This window comes from Lithobates pipiens, unplaced genomic scaffold (genome assembly GCF_037356315.1).
Source record: "Lithobates pipiens isolate NorthernLeopardFrog02 unplaced genomic scaffold, aLitPip1_a1.2 Scaffold_25, whole genome shotgun sequence".
Classification (NCBI taxonomy): domain Eukaryota; kingdom Metazoa; phylum Chordata; class Amphibia; order Anura; family Ranidae; genus Lithobates; species Lithobates pipiens.
In genome coordinates, this window is record NW_027507787.1 from 45,078,247 (window position 1) to 45,095,858 (window position 17,612).

Sequence of the window (17,612 nt, forward strand, 5' to 3'; positions counted from 1 at the left end):
TAACTGGCTAACCAGCGTCACCAGTGACACTTATACTGTGATCGCTGGTGAAAGGGGGTGAAAGGGTTAACTAGCAGCAATCAGGGGGTTAAAACCATTATTGGGTAGTATATCGGGGTACCTAGCGCTATAAAAACCTGGCGGTGAACCTAAAAAAATAACTAGCTACCTAGCGACACTAGCGACACTGATGCAGCGTTCAGAAAAATTATCGCTTAGTGACACTGGCAAAAGGGGGTGAAAGGGTTAACTAGCGGAAATCAGGGGGTTAAAACCATTATTGGGTAGTATATCGGGGTACCTAGCGCTATAAAAACCTGGCGGTGAACCTAAAAAAATAACTAGCTACCTAGCGACTGTAGCGACACTAATGCAGCGATCAGAAAAACGATCGCTTAGTGACACTGGCAAAAGGGGGTGAAAGGGTTAACTAGCGGCAATCAGGGGGTTAAAACCATTATTGGGTAGTATATCGGGGTACCTAGCGATATAAAAACCTGGCGGTGAACCTAAAAAAATAACTAGCTACCTAGCGACACATGCAGCGATCAGAAAAATGATCGCTTAGTGACACTGGCAAAAGGGGGTGAAAGGGTTAACTCTAGGGGCAATCAGGGGGTTAAATCTTTATTGGGGGGTGATAGGGGGCTACCCTGGACCTAACACTAACTGTCCTGACAGTTTTTACTGTCACAACTGACACTGAATGCATTGATCAGTAAAGAAATGATCAATGCAATCAGTGACACTGTGACTGGGGGGGGAGGGGGGGCGGGGGGGGATCGGGGGGCGATCGGGGGGGGGATCGGGGGGGGTTTGTGTGCCTGTGTGTACCTACATGTCAGTGTAGTGTTGGTGCACACTTACTTTTACTCTTCTCCTCGTAGTCCGGTCAAAAAGACCGCCCCGAGGAGAATGACATCACTTCCTCCTTCCTGTGTAAACAATACACAGGGGAGGAAGCTTCTCATTGGCCAGAAGCGATCCAGAGGGGGTGGCCGAAAACCAACGGCCATCCCCTCATCACGGAGCGCTCCTGGACCGAATCGGACCGCCGTAAACAGCGGGAGGGGGTCCGATCGGACCCCCCACCCGCTGGAAGGCAATCACGTAGATGTACGTGATTGTGCCTGCCTGTGCCATTGTGCTGACGTACAATGGCAATACGGCGGTCCTCAAGTGGTTAAATATCGTGCTTGGGGAGTGTCTACAGTATTCCTGCAAAGTGGCACAACAAAATTACGTTTCTAAAGGAAAAATTGTAATTTAAAACTGATCGCGGCTGTAATGAATTGTCAGCATAAATCATATTGAAAAAAAGAGCATGGGATCCCCCCCCCCCAGTCCATTACCAGGCCCTTTGGGTCTGGTATGAATATTAAGGGGAACCCCAAACCAAAATGAAAAAAAAAAATTGCGTGGGCGTCCCCCTAAAATCCATACCAGGCCCTTCGGGTCTGATAGGAAAATTAAGGGGAACCCTGCTTCAAATTGAAAAAAAAGGGCATAAGGGTCTCCCCCAAAATCCATACCAGACCCTTTATCCGAGCACGCAACCTAGCAGGCTGCAGGAAAAGAGGGGGGTGAGAGAGCGCCCCCCCCCTGAACTGTACCAGGCCACATGCCCTCAACATGGGGAGGGTGCTTTGGGGTAGTCCCCCAAAGCACCTTGTCCCCATGTTGATGGGGACAAGGGCCTCATCCCTACAATCATTGCCCGGTGGTTGTGGGTGTCTGTGACCGGGGGGCTTATCGGAATCTGGAAGCCCCCTTTAACAAAGGGACTCCCAGATCCCGGCCTCCCCCCGTGTGGTAACGGAGTACCCAATCGTACCCCTACCATTTTCCAAAAAAGTGTCAAAATGGTAAAAAAGATAAGAGACAGGGCCGGGATCGGTTGCAGCTTTTATTTATTTTTATTTATTTTTCGGTCAGTCGGGTGGCGTGAACTTAGATTGTGGAACATTTTTATTTTTTCATTTTTTTAATTAAGGACTTGTCCCAAACTGTCTCTTGTCTTTTTTACCCTTTTTGACACTTTTTTGTGAAATGGTAGGGGTACATCTGTACTAGAGGTCGACCGTTATATCGGCCGATATTTGCCGTTTTTTAAATAATCGGCATCGGCCGATTGTGCTGATAAAAAGCCGATTTAGAACTACTGTGGGACTTTGAAATGACTTCTGTATAGAAGTCAGTGGAAGTTGACTGAGTCGTCATAGCAACCCTTTCCTCCTCTCTGGGCAGGCTGCCAAGAAAAGAACAAAATGATACAATGTTTACACTTGAATGAATGAAGTCATCTCTGTGTGTAGAGTTCTCAGTTTAACCATTTAAAGACTAAATCTTTTCTGACACTTGTTGCTTACAAGTAAAAATCCTGTATTTTCTGCCAGAAAATCACTTAGACCCCCCAAAAATTATATATATTTTTTTAGCAGAGATCCTAGGGAATAAAATAGCGGTTGTTGCAATATTTTATGTCACACGGCATTTGCACAGTGGTCTTTCAAATGCATTTTTATGGAAAAAAAATACACCATTTAAAAAATAAAAATAAAATAAAAACAGTAAAGTTAGCCCATTTTTTTTTTTTGTCCAAAAGTTTTGACTACCTGTTTTTATTTAATATATTAGGTTTTTTTTTTTTTTATCTAAATCATACATACAAGTAAACTGATTGGAGGTTTGTTTTGTTTAATAAATGTTTAAGTGTAAGACATTTTCTGTATCACTTATGAAGACTGCTTTCACACTGGAGCGGGCAGGCGTTGATGGTAAAATGCAAGTTTTAGCGGCTCTTTACCATCATTTTAGCGGTGCTATTTGGCTGCTAGTGGGGCACATATAACCCAGCTAGCGGCCAAGGAAGAGGTTAAATGCGCCCATGAAGCACCGCTGCCAAATCGCATTGCATGCGCTTCGGCAGTGGTGCCCATTCATATCAATGGGCAGGAATGGTGGAGGAGCGGTATACACCACTCCAAACGTGCTGCTTGCAGGACTTTTTTTTTTTAAGATCCTGCCAGCGCATCGCCTCAGTGTGAAAGCACTCTGTCTTTCACGCAGACTGCAGGGGAGCCATTTTGCAGGCACTTTACAGGCGCTATTTTTAGCCCAAAAGCGCCTTAAAAAACGCCCCAGTGGGAAAGGTGTGTTAGATCAAGGGGGATTAAAAATAAATAAATAAAATAAAATCGGCCTAACATATCGGCCCAAAACAATCGGCATCATATATCGGCTATCGGCCGCCATGATTTCTAAATATCTGCATCGGCATCGGCCAGAGAAAAACCTATATCGGTCGACCTCTAATCTGTACCCGTTACCAATTCACACGGGGAGGGGGAGGCCAGATCTGGGGGTCCCCTTGTTAAAGGAGGCTTCCAGATTCCAATAAGCCCCCGGCCCGCAGACCCCCACAACCACTGGGCAAGGGTTGTGGGGATGAGGCCCTTGTCCCCATAAACATGGGGACAAGGTGCTTTGGGGGTGCTACCCCAAAGCACCCTCCCCATGTTGAGGGCGTGTGGCCTGGTATGGTTCAGGAGGGGGGCCACTCTCTCGTCCCTCCCTCTTTTCCTGTGGCCTACCAGGTTGCATGCTCAGATAAGGGTCTGGTATGGATTTTGGGAGGGGCCCCTGCGCCATTTTTTTAATTTGGTGCAGGGTTCCCCTTAAAATCCATACCAGACCTGAAGGGTTTTGGGGGGGGGCCCTACGCCATTTAAAAAAAAACTTTGGCGCAGGGTTCCCCTTAATTTGCATATCAGACCAGAAGGGCCTGGTATGGATTTTAGGGGGACCTCTACGCAATTTTTTTAAACTTTTTTATTCTGGTTCGGGGTTCCCCTTAATATTCATACCAGACCCAAAGGGCCTGGTAATGGACTGGGGGGAGGGGGGATCCTATGCTCTTTTTTTCAATAATTTTCATTTATATTGCTGAGACCCAACAATACATTACAGTCGTGATCAGTTTTAAATGGCAATTTTTCCTTTAGAAATGTAATTTTGCTGTGTTACTGTTCTAAACACGGGACACATGCGCCACTTTTACAGGCATACTATAGACACCCCCCAGGCACAATATTTAAAGGGATAATTTTAATTGTTTCACTTTACACATTAAAAAAAAAAAATCACTGCTCCCAAAAATCGTCTGTTTAAAAAAAATAAAATTTGCATTGATACATGTCCCCTGGAGCAGGACCTAGGTCCCCAAAGATTTTTTATGACAATAACTTCCATATAAGCCTTTAAAATGAACACTTTTGATTTTTCATGTTAGTGACCCATAGACTTTAACAGTGTTTCGCCAGCTTTCGAATTTGCCGCGAACACCGCATATTGTTCACTGTTCGGTAAACAACTTACGTCGAACATCGGCTCATCCCTACCAGCAAGTGAGGCATTAAAATCTTGCATATACTGTATGTATCACTGCAGTAGAAATGTCATGCCACTAGACCATTCCTATCAAGGGCTTATTTAGAAAGAGCCCTGTCCTCCATAAAGATCCACATTTTGCTGCGTCTTCATCCACATGTATGCAGCACAGACACAGTCGCATATCAAAATTTGACATGCAGGAAGGAGCAGGTGCATGGATTTGGATGTAGACACTGCACAAATATGGCTCTGAACGGAGGATAAGGCTCATCACCCATCTGAATGAGCCCTTATAAAGACATTAAAATTATGTTTCTGGTAGAAAAAATTGCAAAGTTATTTACAAAAAAGTTGTTTTTTTTCTTAATCCAAAGCTAAAAATGAACTGAATCAACTGAAAACCCCTCAAAAAATTGCATGGTTGCTGGTTGCCAGGGTTTTTTGCACAACCCAGATCAGGTGTGCTCTGGAGCGCCTCAATGCAGCCATTTCTTCTGCACAGCCTATTTGCACATTAAGGCATACTTACCTTGTAAAGTGCCCCCCTCCAGTGATGGGACATCCATGTTCCTTCTTGTCACTGGTGCTTCCATCTTCTTAGTCTTAGGCCCTTTTGAATGGTGGAGCCATGATGACATAACTCCCATGTGCACAGTAGGTTGGACCACGTCAGCAGCATAGGTTGCAGTCACTGACCTTTTTACACCCCCACTTGCTGAAGCGCTCAAGACGGCTGCTTCCGCACAAAATATCTGCATGTTATGAGTAGGGATGAGCCGAACACCCCCCGGTTCGGTTCGCACCAGAACTTTTGAACGGACCGAAAATTCGTACGAACTTTAGAACCCCATGAAGTCTATGGGACTTGAACGTTCAAAATAAAAAGTGCTAATTTTAACGGCTAATATGCAAGATGCTGTCCTAAAAAGGGTTTGGGGACCTGGCTCCTGCCCCAGGGGACATGGGTCAATGCCTAAAATGTTTTTAAAAATGGCCGTTTTGGCGGGAGCACTGATTTTAATGACGATCAAAGTGAAAAAAAAGTATATTCCTTTAAATATCGTGCCTGGGGGGTGTCTATAGTATGCCTGTGAAGTGCCACGTGTTTCCCGTGTTTAGAACAGTCCCTGCACAAAATGACATTTAACGGAAAAAAAGTAATTTCAAACTGCTTGCTTTTTTAATGTAATATCTGGTTTTGGCAATATGGATGAAAATCATTGAGAAAAATGGCATGGGTAGCCCCCCTGCCCATTACCAGCCCCTTTGGGTCTTGTACGGATATTAAGGGGAACCCTGTACCCATATTAAAAAAAGGAAAGATGTGGGGCCCCCAGGCCCTATATACTCAGAACAGCAGTATACAGGCGGTGCAAACAAGACAGGGACTGTGTAGATTTCTTGTGTTAAGTAGAATCTGTTTGTAATGTTTGTAATTTTGAACTGGTACATTTTTAAAGTGTAGCTCCAGTCAAAAAATCTATTTTTAAGCTTTTTGGAAAACATAGGGAAGGGTTATCACCCCTGTATAATTTGTTTTGCCGTCCGTCTTTTTTCATCTCACTTCCTGTTGTCTCCTTCCGTTTGCAAGTAGGAGACGTTTGTAAGTTGGATGTTTGAAAGTAGGGGCCTGCCCTATATGCTCTGCAGAAATGGCGGAACAAGGTGTTGGTGTTGCCACAACATTGTAAGCCCTCAAAGTGACTCTTGGTGGGCGCTGGAGTGCCCTGCTGTGAACGATTATATTAAGAATTGTAATTACATGTCATTGTTGAACAGTGGTAGAAAAATTGACCTTTGGTGGTTGTGGTGCTGGTGCTGGTGCCACAACACTGTAAGTCCTCACAGTTACTCTGGGAGGGCACAGGAATGGGCCCTGCTGTGAAATATTATATCAAGAATTGTAATTACATGCTCCTGTTAAACATGGGGCTGAAAAATTGGGCCTTAGGCACTGGTGCTGGTGCCACGACACTGCAACCTCTCCCATATACTCTAGTTGTAGTACAGGAATGAGTCCTGCTGCAAAGCATTGCATCAAAAATTGTAATTGAATGCCCCTGTTAAACAGGGCTGCAAAATTGGGCCTTAGGCACTGGTGCTGGTGCCACGACACTGCAACCTCTCCCATATACTCTAGTTGTGGTGCAGGAATGAGCCCTGCTACAAAGCATTGCATAAAAAATTGTAATTAAATGCCCCTGTTAAACAGGGGCTGAAAAATTGGGCTGGTGGCACTGGTGCTGGTGCCACGACACTGCAACCTCTCCCATATACTCTAGTTGTAGTGCAGGAATGAATCCTGCTGCAAAGCATTGCATCAAAAATTGTAATTAAATGCCCCTGTTAAACAGGGGCTGAAAAATTGGGCTGGTGGCACTGGTGCTGGTGCCACGACACTGCAACCTCTTCCATATACTCTAGTTGTAGTGCAGGAATGAGCCCTGCTGCAAAGCATTGCATCAAAAATTGTAATTAAATGCCCCTGTTAAACAGGGGCTGAAAAATTGGTCTGGTGGCACTGGTGCTGGTGCCACGACACTGCAACCTCTTCCATATACTCTAGTTGTAGTGCAGGAATGAGCCCTGCTGCAAAGCATTGCATCAAAAATTGTAATTAAACGCCCCTGCTAAACAGGGGCTGAAAAATTGGGCCTTAGGCACTGGTGCTGGTGCCACGACACTGCAACCTCTCCCATATACTCTAGTTGTAGTGCAGGAATGAGCCCTGCTGCAAAGCATTGCATCAAAAAATTTAATTAAATGCCCCTGTTAAACAGGGGCTGAAAAATTGGGCTGGTGGCATCACCCAGAACCAAAAATGTTCTTCCAACATATCAGCGGAGGAGGAAGAGGATAGACAATCAACATAACAGGACAGTCAATCAGCATCAGCATAGGCAGTCTTGAAGGGATGTGATATTTCAAAAAAAAATTATTCGGTTACATCAGCTTCAGGTGCTTGGTAGCTGTGGGTGATCCAAGACTGATTCATCTTTATGAAGGTCAGTCGATCAACTGAGTCGGTAGACAGGCGCACCCTGTGATCAGTAACAAAGCCACCAGCTTGCCCCTAGGTATTCCTTGCCCCTAGGTATTCCTGCACCATGTAAATCAGACGCTGGCGATGGTTGCTGGAACCGATCATACCTTGGGGCTGCGGACTAAAAAATTGTCTGAACGCATCGGTCAGGCGGCCACCTTCTCCACCGCTCTTTCTGACCGATGCCTCAGCAACACGTTGTCCAGGACTAGGAGTTTGTAACCTCCCAGTCTCTGGGAACGCGTTGCACAGACCTTTCTGCAAGGCCTCCCGGAGATGTCTCATCCTCTGCTACGGTCAGACGGCCACCTTCTCCACCGCTCTTTGTGACCGATGCCTCAGCAACACGTTGTCCAGGACTAGGAGTTTGTAACCTCCCAGTCTCTGGGAACGCGTTGCACAGACCTTTCTACAAGGCTTCCCGGAGATGTCTCATCCTCTGCTCCCTCTGCGATGGCAAGATAAGGTCGGCAACCTTACCCTAGTACCGTGGATCAAGGAGAGTGGCCAGGCAGTACGAGGATTCTTCCGCAGGCTTTGCAGGATCAGGCAGGCCATGCAGCATAGGTTAGTTGAGGCATTAGGTCCGGAGTCCTCTGGGTCACTAAGGGCAACATGATAAGCAAATACCTCCTCCCAGCCACGTACAAGTCCACGGGTTTCTTGGGACTGTAAATCATCCCTACAAGACTGCTGCTGCTGATGCTGAGTGCCAGACTCAACCTCTATGCTGACACAATCATCCTCCTCCTCCTCCTCCTCCTCCTCTTCCTGAGTGATGGGTGGAACAGCAGGAACACTGTCTGGATAAAGAGGGCCTTGAGAGGCAAGGAAGTCCTCTTCTTCCTGCCTCTGTTCTGCCTCAAGTGCCCTGTCCATTATTCCATGCAGCGTATGCTCCAACAGGTGGACAAGAGGTACAGTGTCACTGATGCATGCACTGTCACTGCTCACCATCCTTGTGGCCTCCTCGAACGGTGACAGGACAGTGCATGCATCCCTGATCATGCCCCACTGGCGTGGTGAGAAAAAAAAGAGCTCCCCTGACCCTGGCCTGGTGCCCTAGTCGCACAGATACTCATTGATGGCCCTCTGCTGCATGTGCAGCCGCTGCAGCATGGCCAACATTGAGTTCCACCTGGTGGGGATGTCACATATAAGGCGGTTCTTGGGCAGGTTCAACTTCTTTTGGAGCTCAGTCAGCCGAGCACAGGCATTAAATGATCGGCAGAAATGCACACAGACTTTCCTGGCCTGCTTCAGGACATCCTGTAAGCCTGGGTACCTGCACAAGAACCGCTGCACCACCAGGTTAAGGACGTGAGCCACACAGGGCACATGGGTCAGTTGTCCCTGTCGGAGGGCGGAGAGGAGGTTGGTGCCATTGTCGCAAACCACCATTCCTGGCTTAAGCTGGCGTGGTGTCAACCACCTCTCGGCCTGCCCCTGCAGAGCTGACAAAATATCTGCCCCAGTGTGGCTCCTGTCCCCCAAACAAACCAGCGCAAGCATGGCATGCCATCGTTTTGCCTGCATACTTGCGTAGCCCCTTGAACGCCTACGGAGCACCGCTGGTTCTGAGGACAGAGCACTGGAAGAGGCCATGGAGGAAGAAGAGGAGGGGGTGGAGGAGAGAGGTGTGTCACAACCAGTAGTAGCATTTTGGAGGCGTGGTGGCGGAACAACCTCCAACACTACTGCACCTTGTCCTGCATCCTTCCCAGCTGCCAGAAGAGTGACCCAATGGGCTGTGAAAGACAGGTAACGTCCCTGTTCATGCCTGCTGGACCATGAGTCAGCGGTAATATGCACCTTACCACTGACCTCCCTGTCCAGCGAGGCAAGGACATGCCTTCCACATGCCGTTAGAGAGCTGGAATCGCGTTCCGTGAGAAAAAGTGGTGTTTGGGGACCTGCCACTGAGGAACCGCACATTGTACAAACTCACGGAAGGGGGCCGAGTCTACCAACTGAAAAGGCAGCAGTTGAAGGGCTAGCAATTTAGCCAAGTTGCATTCAACTGCTGGGCATGTGGATGGCTGGGAGTGAACTTCTTTTGATGGTCCAGCAGCTGGGGCAGGGAAATTTGCCTGCTATAATCGAACGTGGGTGTACTGCTAGCAGAGTGCCCGGAAGCACTTGGCTGTGACACACCTAATTCTACACCTTCATTCCTCTCAGAGCAGGTTTCAGAGAGGACTGAAGGTCTAGTGGGGTTGGAGATCCCAGCTGATGAGGAGCAAGGAGAGGTCCGCTTTGTTCTTTGGTGTGAGTATTTGAGGTACGGTTGCCAACAAGCTGCATGGCAGATCAACATATGTCTGGTCAAGCATGTGGTGCCCAAGCAGCTGATGTTTTGGCCACGCGAGATACGCTTGAGACATATGTTGCAAATAGCAGCAGTGCGATCTGATGCACTCATCCCAAAAAAGGCCCACACCAAAGAACTTTTAGGATAACGCGCAGAGGCAGCGCCCTGCACAGGAGGAGCTCTGCGGTGTGATTCAGTCGGTGTGCTGCCCCTAAGCTGGCCCCCGGAGGGCATCCTGCCTCGTTGGACAGGTGCCTCCTCCTCCTCTCTCCTACCAGGCACCCACGTGGAGTCAGTGCCCTCATCATCCCCTCCCTCTTCATCGCTGGAGCAAACCTGGCAGTATGCTGCAGCTTGTGGGACATGACTGCCAGATTGCTGTCCTTCTTAAGCATCCCCTCTCTCTGCGCTCACGCTACTGCCTTCCTCTAGCTGAGTATCATTATCAGAGCCTACAAAACACTGGGCATCCTCCTGGAGCATGTACCCAACACTGTGCTCAAAGAGTTCAGGGGACTCCTCAGGAGGACTTGGTGGGTCTAGGGAAGGAGTCACTGATGATGACATTGAGACGAGGGAAGACGATGCATTGGCAGCTGCTTTGCTAGTACCCTGAACCTGGTTGAGAGAGGATGAGGAGGATGAAAAGGGCTTGGTCATCCACTCTACCAAGTCTTTGGCATGATGCGGCTCAACACGTCCAGCTGCCGAAAAGAAGGACAAGCGTGTCCCATGGCCACGTGCTAATGATGACAATGCACCGTGTCCACGACCAGCACCGTTGTCTCTAGACACAGAGCCTGCTTGCCCTCTTTTATCGGCTCGCGCCTGTCTGCCTCTCCTTGTTGGCCTTCCAGACATGGTAATGGCCTGAAGGGAGATGGGAAAACCAGCAATTGGGTAGTGTATATTGTGCTGGAGGCACACAACACCCACTAACTCCTGCATTTGGCAGATGGCTCAATTAGAGAAGAGCTATATAGGTGGATATAATGGTGTATAGTGCGCTCAGGGCATGCAGACACCACGCACAATCTCCTACAACTGACTGCAAGCTCTATTACAGAAGAGCAATATAGCTAGCTATATAGGTGGATATAATGGTGTATACTGCGGTCAGGGCACGCAGACAACACACACAATCTCCTACAACTGACTGCAAACTCTATTACAGAAGAGCAATATAGCTAGCTATATAGGTGGATATAATGGTGTATAGTGCGCTCAGGGCACGCAGACAACACGCACAATCTCCTACAACTGACTGCAAGCTCTATTACAGAAGAGCAATATAGCTAGCTATATAGGTGGATATAATGGTGTATATTGCGGTCAGGGCACACAGACAACACCCACAAACTCCTGCAGATTGCTAACAGCTCAATTCCAGAAGAGCAAGAACGCAAAATCGGCCGATAACGAACGGTGTATTCTGTGCTGAAGGTACACAGAGAACACCCACTAACTCCTACAGACACCAACACACTACACAAGGCCGCCACGCTGGCGGCCTTATATAGTGTGTTGGGCGTGTACTACACAGCCTGAGCTATTATTGGCCACAGGCATCCTGCCTGTGGCCAATCATGGCTCTCCTCGCTGCCGGCGCTGTGATTGGCCAAGCATGCGGGGTCATAGTACATGCTTGGCCAATCATGAGCCAGCAATGCACTGCGATGGTGCAGTGCATTGTGGGCCTTGAGCGCCACACGAATTTGGCGCTAACGGCCCATAACGTTCGGTATTCGCCGAACGTGCGAACAGCCGATGTTCGAGTCGAACGTATGTTCGAGTCGAACACGAAGCTCATCCCTAGTTATGAGACACTTGCCTTGCAAAGTGCCTGTCCAGCGATGGGACATTCCAGTTCCCCCCACCTTAATTGTACAGAGCAAGAGAGAGCGCACACCAGCCCTAGTGCATTAACGTTTATTAAATCCAATAAATAAGTAAAAAGCCAAGTTCACACTCACATGTTGCCGATATTGTTATGACATTGGAATCAAGAGCCTCCACGGCTGCCTCATCTCCCGATTTTCCTGCTCCCTATAATGGCTTGCAGCTGGGGTAACCAGGCATTCAGTTCGCCTGCTTGTTATGGATACTCTATCCCTCTCTCTGCGTCTCACACGCACGGACCAGCCGGCTGTGGATGACATCACTCGCGGCCAGGGGGAGGATCTCTCGGCGTGCGTGCTAACTCCTCGGCTATATATCAGAATGTTTCCGTGACTACATGTTTTGGAGGCGTGGCCTCCTTCTTCAGGTCCCACCTTAAATAAAGGGGTTGGAAAGCTTTGTTTTTTATTTTCTAAATAGGTTCCTTTAAGCTAGTGCATTGTTTGGTTCACTTACCTTTTCCTTCGATTTTCCTTCTAAATTTATTTTTCTTTGTCTGAATTTCTCACTTCCTGTTTCTCCTCAGTAAACTTCACACCATCATCCGAGCGGTGTTTAGTCAGCCAGAACAGCTTACTGAGGAGGAACAGGAAGTGAGAAATTCAGACAAAGAAAACAAATAAAAAAAAACATTTAGAAGGTAAATCGAAGGAAAAGGTAAGTAAACCGACAATGCACTAGCATAAAGGAACCTATTTAGAAAATAAAAAAATTAACCTTTACAACCCCTTTAACAGTGTTTCATCTTCTTTTGGTCTTCTTCCAGGTCCGGCGTCTTTGACCTTCTTGAATGGTGAGGTAGGACATGTGCACAATAGTTACTTCATCCTGGCACCCAGGACTTACCACCAGCATGCACAGCTGCCAGTGTAAAAAAATCCAAAAATCTACTGTCAGGAAGATTTTATTGCAGAAGAGTAAAAGGATGGCTTTCCGGATTCTTCAACCAGGATAACAGCATCCTGGACAACTAAACTGTAACTGATTTTAACCAGTTTTGTCCTCCCATTTTTACCAAATTATCTGTATGTGTAGAATAAAGATTTGTACATTTTTAAATTTCAATAGTTTTTGTATTTATTAGACCCTACAAGGTATAGGTAAAGTCCCACACACATTTGTTCTAGTATGGTTTATTGCAGAAGATACATGGGGTTGAGTTACTAAAAGTGGAGGGTGCAAAATCTGGTTCAGCTGTGAATGGTAGCCAATCAGCTTCCAACTTCAGCTTTTTAAATTAAGCTTTGATAACAAAAAATGGAAGCTGATTGGTTTCTATGCAGAGCTGCACCAGATTTTGCACTCTCCAGTTTTAGTAAATTAACCCTATAGTATCTGCCATAAGCATCTCCTTGCTAGCAGCTTTTTACATTAAATAAAAGGTCATATACATACACTAAATGCCCACATATGTTTTATATTAGGTTAAAAAAAAAAACTTTAAACTTCTGAATGGGCACACATGGGCTGATCTGTTTACTGAGAAAGGGGAAATAAGGTTGTCATTTGCATACTGTAGCTTTGTGCCACTCCTGCATACACTGTAATTATGTTTTAAAATATCAAATAAAAAGCACTGAATTCATTCTGAAAATAGCTCAGTTTCACCAGATTTCCAAGCCATGTTATTTTACTGCTGGAAATTTCATCATACGATCCTGCCCAGAGCTAAGTACACTGACATTCCTAAGCGCAGAGTATTAAATGGCAGTTGGGTGTTCCCTCTGGAGTTCTTCTCATACTTAAAGAAGGCGAATCAAATAAAGGTTTTATAGAGTTAGAAGCAATAGTAATAGAAATAAAATGAATACTTCCATGACTAACTATACATGTTTTTATCAGCAGATATTAAGCTAACATTTCCTTAGTAATAATGAAAAGCTGACTGAGCAAAGCCAAAGCAGAATATAATATACTAAACATGTGGTTATCTTCTATATCAGGGATATGCAATTAGCGGACCTCCAGCTGTTGCAGAACTACAAATCCCATGAGGCATAGCAAGACTCTGGCAACCACAAGCATGACATCCAGAAGCAGAGGCATTATGGCACTTGTAGTTTTGCAACAGCTGGAGGTCCACTAATTGCATATCCCTGTTCTATATTATATGTAGCACTAACCCCCGAAGGAGCTGCTGGTTTTTGTTGGGCTTACCGTTACCTCACCTGTCCACTGTGTCCATCTTAGGGGTCTTGTAAAAAGGGTTGATCAAAGAATAGTGCTCCGACACTTTTCTGGATATTTATTTAACAAAAACACACACTTTTGCAATAGAGGGCCTCTACCCCTCTAAGGGGGGATTCAGGTAACTTTTGTAGTTTTGTGGGTTAAAGGTATTCCCTTGATCCAGAGGACAAACAATTTCCACAGACTGGATCTAACAAACACCGGACAGGCCTTTCACACTGACCTAGTAGCCGATGTTATGTTCAGTCAAAGTCTCTGCCACAGACTTGATAAGTGTAGCGATCTTGTTATGCAATCCTCTGCCACAGGAAGGCACAATAAGCTTCTGGTTGCAACGTTAAAGAGTTTCCCCACAGTACCTGATTCTTTCAGCTGCCCCGGCGATACTGTGTGGTAGACAACCCAGGATGCATCCTCCAACTGAGTCTCCAGGCTTTTCCATGAGGCACCAGCCTTGTTGCTCGGTACCTCTTCAGAAAAAGTCCTCCCCTGGATTCTCCAGTTGCATGGCTTCTCCCCTCAGGCAAGACAGCACAGGATCATCTCTGGATCAGTAGGCCCCAGAGCCTCTGGGCCTATTTTTCAGTTGCGGGCCTCAGGCCAGCCAGCCCCCAAGACATTGAATAAGGCAGCACACACCTCAGGCTAGGAGGGCCATGAGGTCGGAAAAAAAACAAACCCAAAAATATGGCGCCTGTACCTTAACTACCCTTACCCAGAATGCAAAGTGGGTAGACCACTCCCACCATGCTGTTTCTGAGTAAAAGGGGTTCCCAATGCATTCAGCCTGTTGCAATTCCAACACTTACCAGTGGTGACAGCGACACCCATGGTCAAGTGGAAATTAGCACAGCCCACCCAAACTGGTACAGAAGACAGAACTTTAGCATAATTAGCCAAACTGCAGCTTCAGACAAACTTAAAATGACAAAATACTAGCATCGGTATTAAAAATACCAGCGCTACATATATAAGGACTGTGTGCATTACATTCAGTGCATTAAAGGAGACCTGTATGGAAATTGGAAATGCTGTTACCGACCTGTCATTTTTTTTTTATCCATCATCTACTACTTGATCACTCACTTACCGGGGACAAGCAATTGCATATTTATTCCTGGGGCAAGGCTAAGAATAACAGCCCAGGGACCTGCACCTTTAAGTTCCCATACACATTGAATGTTTAGCACCAATGCATGGGGCTCCAGGATTTAGGGCACATGTGCGCCATCCAGTCCTGCTATCAGCAGTCTGTCAAGCACTATGAGAGGCTGACAGCTGCTGTGGCTGAATGGGGCTGTGCGGTGAACTCAGCGGTACTTTCATTTACGTCAGTATGCGCCCACAACCAAATGCCCAGAATGCAAGAAGGCCGACTGAATACAAGGCTTTCCTCTGAATAGCTGAGGTGGAGATCCTGACGTTATATGCCCACATCTCAGCCAATAAAGGGAAGTCCTGTATTCATTCATAAAAATACAAGAGTTCCTATGAATGGCTGAGCAGCATTCAGCCCTACTCTATTTTGTTCCAGTAACAAAAGGAGATGTCCCCTTTCCAATGCCAAAAAGCAGCACTGTACACTTACAGTCTATGCAGTGTTCACAGCAGGCATACCTGTTGGTAAAGAAAATAGTTTGTTTGGGCCAACTAAAGTCATCTAAAGTTATTGTAAACCTGGAGTTAGGCTTTAAAACAGCTGCAGCTTCCAGTATATTTGTGCAAAGGCCAAAGTAACCTGTATAACTATATCTATTACAAAAAAAAGTTCAAAATCTGGATTTGGATCCCAAAAAACAAATAAAGAATTGAAAAACTTTACATTTCTATATGTATAATTAGGATGAGGAATTCATAATATACATGAAATCATTTTCAAAACTAGGAAATCAGGCTCTGAAAATGCTATCAGTCTGACTTACCGTGTCTGTTTGACGTAGGATGAGCACCATCTGACGTACAGGCATCTGGCAGGACATCTAACAGCATTAAACATCTTCTGCTTCTAATTTCTACAACATAAAAAACACCAAAAACCAAAACATAAATGCTGATGCATATAAAAAGAAAACTGTGCAATTAAATTATATTAATTGCTTACTTGTGTAATTTCTGCTGATATATTAAATCTTTCTACCTAATCCTATGACACGCAAAATCCTTTAAAGTGTTCTTCCAGTCAAATAGTTTTATTTATAATTTTGCATAGAGTAGGGAAGATGTATAGGGGTTGATTTACTAAAGCCAAATAGACTGTGCACTTTGCAAAGTCAGCAGAGCTTCTGCTCATTTACTAAGCTCTGGAGCAACTGCACTGTGCAAAGTGCATAGTGTATTTGCCTTTAGTAAATCAACCCCACAGGCTTTTATTGCTGTCTGTGTCCCCAATGTATGTGTCTATTTTTCCCGATGACCAACATGGTCAAAAAGTGATGGGAAGTCCAAAAATGTTACAGCTGTCATTGGAAAAGGAGGGGAGGAGACATTTTCCATTGAGCACACCTGCTCTGGTAACAATTGCCTATTTCTGGATATCCCTCTCTCTGGAGAGATTCTTCTGACTTCCTGTTGTGTCTCAGGGATAGGAAGTCAAGAGAAATCTCCCCAACAGGGCACAGACAACGCAAAAAACAAAGGATTTACCATACTATATTATAGCCAATCCATCCAAAAACATTTTGGCTAAAAATATCTTTTAATCAAGTTATTTTCAAGTAATCATTTTCAGACTTGGAAAACAATTCTGCCAGATCTATTTACATTTATAACAGATTGTAAAAGCTACAACCATGCACAAATGTGTTACAGATAAAGTGCACTGTCTATAAAATCTCAGCATGAAAACTTTCAATTTTTGGTTTCAATTTTAGACAGCGAAAGGGAAGAACATCAAAACAAACTGACAAAAGATTCACTGGGGAATTCATTTTGTTGGGGTGCAGCACTAAAAGCGTTTGTGCCCAATTCAACTGCAGAATCTATAAAACAATCTATAAAATTCCTAAAAAGTCTGTGTTTAAAAGAAGCTGTATAAATATCCAAATTGGATAGTAACAAATGAATCACAAAAATATAGCACTTACCAAAAAAAAATAAAAATAAAATACGTACCTAAAAATCTATACCACAAATCATACAATAATTCACAAAAATTCAACTTTCTGAAATAAATAAATCAAATACATATCATATAAATAATAAAATTCATAAAATTCAGTGTATCACAGTCATAAGTCCATAAGCAACTTTAGTCTTCATATGATACATTAAGTGTAAAAAATGTGCTTATTTTCACTCTTAGTAGTATAAAGACCAAAAATAATGTAAGTCCACAAACCACCTTAGTGCCCATTTGATAAAAACACGTAAAAATCTCCACTCTGAAAGTAGTAGTAAACTCCGCAGTATTTTTTTTTTTTTTTTTTGGGACCACCAAATGGGTTTTGTCATGCACCACAAATTAGGCCATTATGACAGACTTACCTGCTAAAGAAGCCATCCAGCGATGTGGTGTCACCGATCCGACAAGTCTGACTGCTTTCATCTTTCACCAGGCCTTCCTTCCGGGTTCTGTTTCTTTAGTCACTTGACAGGCTGGGCTGCAATGGTGTCACTCCCATGCATGCGCCTGGAAATCATATCACTGCAGCAGGGATTGGGTCTGTAAATATATGCTGAGCTCCACTTGCAGACAGGCAAGAGAAAGCTTTTATGGCAGAGAAGACAGGTAGCAAGTTTTTATAAAGTGCATTTAATACCCCTTTAATGATATAAAAA

The 17,612-nt window shown here is 45.2% G+C and overlaps 1 protein-coding gene across 3 annotated transcripts in view; it reads right to left on the bottom strand.

Annotated features, from left to right (window-relative positions):
• Positions 1 to 17,612, bottom strand: part of NUDT13 (nudix hydrolase 13) — a 150,409-nt gene that overhangs the window by 57,057 nt on the left and 75,740 nt on the right. For 2 of the 3 annotated variants that reach the window (XM_077454402.1, XM_077454401.1), the window contains exon 2: positions 15,758 to 15,847. In XM_077454402.1, the coding sequence (XP_077310528.1) occupies positions 15,758 to 15,831 (74 nt within the window). In that variant the 5' untranslated portion in view covers positions 15,832 to 15,847. Of the gene's footprint in view, positions 1 to 4,921; positions 5,004 to 15,757; positions 15,848 to 17,612 lie in introns of those variants that run through there. The other variant, XM_077454403.1, reaches the window with a different exon arrangement.